Source organism: Ceratosolen solmsi, unplaced genomic scaffold, assembly GCF_000503995.2.
Source record: "Ceratosolen solmsi marchali unplaced genomic scaffold, CerSol_1.0 scaffold41, whole genome shotgun sequence".
Classification (NCBI taxonomy): domain Eukaryota; kingdom Metazoa; phylum Arthropoda; class Insecta; order Hymenoptera; family Agaonidae; genus Ceratosolen; species Ceratosolen solmsi.
In genome coordinates, this window is record NW_011948424.1 from 4,233,725 (window position 1) to 4,240,862 (window position 7,138).

A 7,138-nucleotide genomic window follows, 5' to 3' on the forward strand; every position below is an offset into this window, starting at 1 on the left:
ATTAAACTATAAATTATTTTACAGAAATGTATATTTTAAGTATTTAATAACTGAGGAATGACCTTCCATAATTTTTTAAATACTTTTCATAAAACGCGATAACATTTATTATATACAGAAATAAATTTTACATACTCTTATAGTACAATCTAAAAAGTGTTATATACGTTCAATTTACTTCATTTTTATGTAAATTTATTTTAGTTTAAAAAATGCAGGCTAATATACTTGTTTTTCTTTTAATCTTTCAATTTTGTGCGTAAAAAAACGTATTTTAAGTATATTGTTTAAGTAAATAAAGTAAAATATATATTAATTAAACGAATTGTTTAATACGTAATTTTTATTTAATAGATGAGCAACATGACTTAGTAAGTGGGAAAGCATTACTTGGCCTGAATGTTCATCAAACAATGCCCACTGAATTTCAATTCATAGTCGCTATTGTAGAAGTTGATGATTCTTATTCGATAGAAAAAAATCTTCTCTGCACTGGATCACTTCTTACAAAATCTCACATATTAACATGTGAACACTGTTTTGAAGAAATAGAAAGTCAACCTTTTCGCATACTTGCTGGATCAAATAGTTTAATAGATGCTACAGCATTTTTTCCCTTATTTTGGATATCTTTTGATCAATGGGCAGTAAATGAAGGAGAAGAAATTGTGTACCCAGAGAATGACATTGCTATGATCAAAGTAAATTATTTTATGAAATAAAATATTCTGCGTATTAATTGATTTACAAACTAACTTATATTGGCATTCTATAAAAATGATGGATTTAAATATTTTTATAAAATATAAATTTATTTTATCATTAGCCATTTATTTTATTCAATAACAACAAAATATTCTACTTTTAAAATTTGCCCATTTAAATTTTGACATGTTAATTATTGTTATAAAATTGTGACGAAAGAAACTATTTTTCAGTTAATTGTTGCTGTACCTGATGAATGCCCTACAGTCACACTTGCAACATTTAGTGAAAATGAAGATTTATATGGGTTATGGACGGTAACAGCGGGATGGGGTCAAATAAAAAATGATATTCTGCCAATAATTTTACATAAGGCGATAGTGAAAATTATAACAAATGAAAATTGTGAAAATATAATAAAAGCTTTAGCTGGAGAGGAGTGTCCTGTTCCAGAAGAATTATACATATGTACGAAAAATTTGCCGTACACCCATTTAGGAGAGGTAAATATTTATCATTTATTTTCATAATTAATCGTTTTCATTTTGATTTCGAATTATTTCGAATTATTTCGACATCGATACATAAAAATACAAATAACAATTGAACATCGATGCCGTTCTGTTATGTTTTTCAATTAACAATTTAAAGCCGTGAATTTTACTTAGACATTAAATTACACAAATATAACAAAATATAATAAAATTTACATAATTACAATATAAATTACAATACAAATTTGCATTATCATAATTTATGTCCTTGTTTGCACTTGAAATAACTTGAAATAACATGTATATTCAAAATAATAACCAATTTTCAAAATTTTCATTATTACTAACTATTTTTATGATGAGAAAACATTGATGAATGAAACGAAGCCTTGAAATTTTAAAGGTTGAAATAAAACATTACACCAATTGTATATGCAAAGATAAATTATATTGATAAATATACCATTTAAAAAACAATAACTATGTATATAAATATTTGTATACTATCAAGTGTTGCAATTAAAGAGACAAAAAAAATTAATGTTTTTAGGGTGACAGTGGAGGGCCGCTATTGTATGAAAATAATCTCGTAGGAATTAACAAAGCATTGTGTCCAGATATAGACTTTTCCACATATCAAGTGAATGCGCATCTTAGCATACATTACTATAGAACATTTATTGCATCAACTATAACAACGTAATAATTTATATAATTAATAATCAACTCAAATATTAAGACAAAATAATAATCTCATAATATTGTAATATTGTATAGAATAATTTTTAAAAAATGACAGTAAAATAAGCAGACTTTAGATACTGTATTATTAACCACATAATATTTGTCATATTCGTGATACTTTTTTTTTTTTTTTTTTTTTTTTTTTTTTTTTTTTTTATAAACATAATTAAAAAAAACTCTAACGATCATAAAATTTCATATCGTAAGTATAACGTACTCATAGAAATAATTGTTTGATTAGCTATACAGATATCACATATTTATACGATAAAAATTAAGTTATTTATAGTTTTTAAATCATAAAATTTTATGATTCGAATCATAAAATTTTATGCTTGATATATTGGGTTATTTTTACAAAATATGAATAAAAGCTTATATTTAAGAAACGGATAACAAATAATCAGTTCATATATGTAATGAAATATTCTATTTACTTATTCTCTAATTATAATTACTCTACACTACTGTAATATATGTTATAAATTAATATTGATGTAATTGAAAATATATTGCATATAGATTATATATTAAAATATATTTTAGAAAACGTGAAAGCTCATCATATTGAAACATTTATATTCATGATTTTTCTTCTCGAAATATAAATATATTATTTGATTAGCTATTACTCCATTTCTTTTATTCTCTTTCTGACAAATTAAAGCAACTAAGTATAATTATAAATTATATTTAATACGTATATTTTATCATTTTGTATTTGAATATTGCATTTTTATTTATGTTTATCGTTTTTCTATTCGTATTATGCAATTCACTTGTCATTACCCCAGTAATTAAAAATATTAATGTTCTTTGACAAAAATAATTTAAAAATAGTTTTTTATTTAACAATATTTCTTCAATTTTATAGAATTATTAAAAAAATATCTAACTTTTCGAGAAAAAAAAAAATATATATATATATATATATATATATACAAAATTTATTTAATAGTACAAAAACAGTATATTAACATTTTTATTTGAATTATAATACAGCTGTAATCAGCTATATTTTTTAAATGAAATAATATATTACAAATGTCTTTTTACACATGCAATTTTACTGTAAACTAAATTAAAAAAATATAAATAATTTTCTTCATTGGAAAAATATTTAAAATATTTATAAATTAATGTTTTTTTGTAAATAATATTGTGGATATTTAATAAATATCACGTATATCACGTCATATCATCAAGCAATATCACGATATCATTTAATGATAACGCAATGTAGTAGGGATATTTGTAAGTACACATGCAGTGTGCTACTACTTTTGAAAATAATTAATATTTCACATGATGATCTTACAACCTTAAAGATATAGTTAATGGTCTACTTGTCGATATTCTGTATTTAATCCATTGGTTGATTATTGCAACTTCTCTTCTGCTCTCTTGACTCTCCATTATGTAACGTTTATTATTTAAACACGTACCGCAATAAACATCTACACATAGTTCTTCAACAATATGGACCTGAAAAAAATGTATACTAATTATAGAATGATGTGGAGATATAAATATGAGTGAATTTTAATATTCCCAGTATATTTATTATCATATAGTTAACTCAAATAAAGAATGATTAATGTAGAAAATAACTCATATGTATTATTTATATAAATTCTTGTAAACAAATTTTTTTAAATGGAGAAAGCAAATTAAATTAACGAGCATGTATTCTAACAAAATAATATTAAATCAATATTAATTATAAATATGTACTTTATTATAGTTAACCGTAAAAAATGTTTATTATACTAATTCCAGGATAAGTGCAGTCTGAAATGGTGTCACAATGAGTCTTTAGATAAAGGTATGCAAGTTTTATTTCAATTCTATCTACCAAAGCTCCTAAACTATACAAGAATATAAAAGACTTAAGCTTGTACAAGCATTTAATTCTAAAATTTACCGGTGGAATTCAATGTTCCTGACTTTGGAGTAATATCGTTTTTTTTTTTTTTTTTTTTGTTCCAATATATTATTTGCGTGTTTCGAATATTTTTTAAAAATACTTAAAATATACTAGATAAGAGGTATCTAATATTTCAATTTTTTTAATGTACATAGGTAAAATCAATATAGACAGTAAATATACATAGTAAGATCAAATTCACATTTAACTATCACGACCCTATAATTGTCGAAAATACTTCTTAATTCAATTTTAATTACTTAATTTTAATTTTTATAATGATTTATTTATGCTAGAAAAATAATCGGGTAATGCACTATAAATAACTTATATAGAGTTTAATATGACCTAAATATGTGTTTAAATGTTCAGGGAAGTGTTTATTGTTCCAATTATTTTCATTCGTTTATACAGTGGCTTCTGAATTATAACTTTTCAAAGTTAATACCTATAATTCTACGGATATAAATTGCGTAGATTCTCTCAAATTAACATTTCAATTCTCTTAGAAATCTTAAATTTGTTTATTTATACGTAGAATAATTTCATTGATATGCCTATACATATTGAAGAAATATAATATTCTTAAATTTTCCTGTAATAATTATTAAATTCATTAATTTGCATTAAACTTATTCGTGTTATAATTTTTTATGTGTTAACGGGCACATTATCAAACTTTTTTATATTCCGCTGGAACTAATATAAAAGTTTGTATGTGGGATTCGAATTCTGAATGGTAATCAGAATTTTCCATCTCTAGATATATTTCAAAACGAGCTATTTTACTTTAATTTTACTTTTTTCAGTTTTCCTGATTTATCGATTAACAATAACCAATTCAAGTTTACGTTAAAAAATGTGAAATATACATGACGAAAAGAGTTTTTATTTTTTTTTTTTTTTTTTTTTTTTTATTACGGAATAATTAACAAATAAGACTTTATAATGTAATTAAATCTACGTCTCCCAAGATTTGTTTCATTGAAATTAGAAGTAAAGTAGATAATATCATAATAGAAAGTATAAGTAATTGTAATCTATAACTGTTATTACAATATTTCAATATTGTAATAATTTTGAATAAATTTCTATAAATAAGTATAAAATGATATTGACAATTGTTTAAGTTTCAATTGAATTAAAAAGAATGCTAAAATTGGATGTTTGAAGATCAATTTTTAAATTTATTTAACCACATTGTCTTATACAGTCTACGTAATATAAGAACAGAATTCTTAATTCACTTTAACATGTTGGTTCAAGAATTAATGCGAAAACTTGCATGTCAAGCATTAATGCATTATAGAAGATACATACAACTATCACATCCTTAACCCAGCCTCCACATAACAAATATATAATTATTTGGATTATAAATAAACAATATTTAAAGTATACGCTTTTTGTTTTTGGAACCCTACAGCTTGTTACGAATTATTTATTTCTAGATTACAATAGAGATATTTTAATAATTAAGGCCGTATTTTAAATTCAAAATAACTATTATATCTAATTTGTACATTTTATTTCTGAACAATTTTTATCCAAGTGTATTATCACTATTTAAAATAATATGAATATACAAGATTGACCATTTTATAATTATGACTTATAATTATATTTTAGAATATAGAAGATAAATTTATTGCAATAAAATTATTAAGAATTGGAATTAAAAAGTTATAATTAAGAATGATTAACGAAAGTATATAAAACAAGTAAAACGATAAAATGAATAACCGATTCAAATTACATATATTTACATTACATGCGTAATGATTGTATTATAGAAAAATATGTCATTAAAGCAATTAAATTATTCAAATAAACGTGAAAATTGACTATTAATAATAATGATATTTTATCCACTTATTCTAACACTGTCATGTTCTAATACTGTCACGTTCAAGTAGAGTATTGAAAACACTTTGTTATAACATAAAAACAATTATTAAATACAAAACAATGTAATCCTGAATATTTTCAATAAAAGAAAATTATGAAAATTGTATTTAGTTTAATTGTTTTCTATCTTACAAAAGATATTGTTCTTTAAAAGTAAAACTATATGATTATGAAACAAAAATAAATCTTTCTACAAATAAAAAAATAATTTGAAACGTGCATATATCAATTAAAATAGTTAAAATAAAAATTTATGTTACATTGCTGTTTTTTAAAATTAAAATAAAAATTAAAAAATGCTATATTTAACATTATCTTTATAATTTGTAATATATATTCATTAATCGATATATAAATAAAATTATGATAATAAATATTTATAAATTTAGCAAATTAACTTTTATTTAAATAATTCGATCCTTAGAACCAGTTTATTCAATATTTTTTTAATGGTAATTGTATTGAAAATCAATAGATAATAATTATATTGACTTAAATTGAAAATCTTTGGACAATTATTGATAATAATTAATAATATATATGATTTATAATTTAATAATTCTAATAAAAGCATGATTTTAGTTTCATCATATAATATAAATTAATGAAGAAAATGAATTTTGAAAAGTTGAAAAACAAATTGTTTTATACTTCGTACTTTACTTTTATATAGTTTCATCTAAATAAAGTAAATTTTTAAACACTTTATAAAAACTTTATAGCATTAAATAGTATTTGTTCAAGAAAAATAATGGCATTAGTCTATATTCAATCTAATTCAATAAATTACATTCAAATTACTTTTCTGATTTCTCCTTATAAAAATATTATATTAAAAGTATTAGATAATTAAATTTTCTTAATGACTAGTCGAATAATTTTAAAAGATATAATTAAAAAATTTAACAATAACATTGTTTACTCTACTTGAAAAATATAATTTTAATTAATCTACTTTGCATTTAAAACTTATATTGAAAAGATTTATTATTTTGTCATTGGGAAATACGAATGTGAAAAAGTTTCGAATACGTAAAGTAATTTGATAAATTGTATTATATATATATATATATAAAGTATTTTTTATCGATTGCAAAAAAAGTAATTACATACACTCGTCAACTGACAATTGAGATTACACATTACAAGTAGATTATGCACATTATGCTACACATGCTAGAATTCAATTTTATACTATAAGTACTATAATTACAAATGCCGATATTTAGAAGGGTCCAGAATCACAAAAAATTAGTCTATTTGATTGAATATTATAGAAATTGTAGACAGCAACGGTTGTCGATTAAACATTCGATTGGCCACTCGTTGTCGACATACTCCATCAGGTCGGGTAGGTGTC

The 7,138-nt window shown here is 22.0% G+C and overlaps 1 protein-coding gene across 1 annotated transcript; it reads left to right on the top strand.

Moving 5' to 3' along the window:
• Positions 1 to 389: 389 nt before the first annotated feature.
• Positions 390 to 1,942, top strand: LOC105362547 (chymotrypsin-2-like). The gene is made up of 3 exons (XM_011500008.1): positions 390 to 701; positions 939 to 1,208; positions 1,750 to 1,942. The coding sequence occupies exons 1-3, from the start codon at positions 414 to 416 to the stop codon at positions 1,900 to 1,902; spliced, it is 711 nt and encodes a 236-aa protein (XP_011498310.1). The 5' UTR covers positions 390 to 413; the 3' UTR covers positions 1,903 to 1,942.
• The last annotated feature ends 5,196 nt before the right edge of the window (positions 1,943 to 7,138 follow it).

Bases quoted from the DNA above. Each gene is read 5' to 3' on its own strand.
- LOC105362547 (XM_011500008.1), top strand. From the start codon at position 414: ATGCCCACTGAATTTCAATTCATAGTCGCTATTGTAGAAGTTGATGAT. The intron at 702-938 runs GTAAATTATTTT...ACTATTTTTCAG, and splicing joins ATGACATTGCTATGATCAAA to TTAATTGTTGCTGTACCTGA. The intron at 1,209-1,749 runs GTAAATATTTAT...TAATGTTTTTAG, and splicing joins CGTACACCCATTTAGGAGAG to GGTGACAGTGGAGGGCCGCT.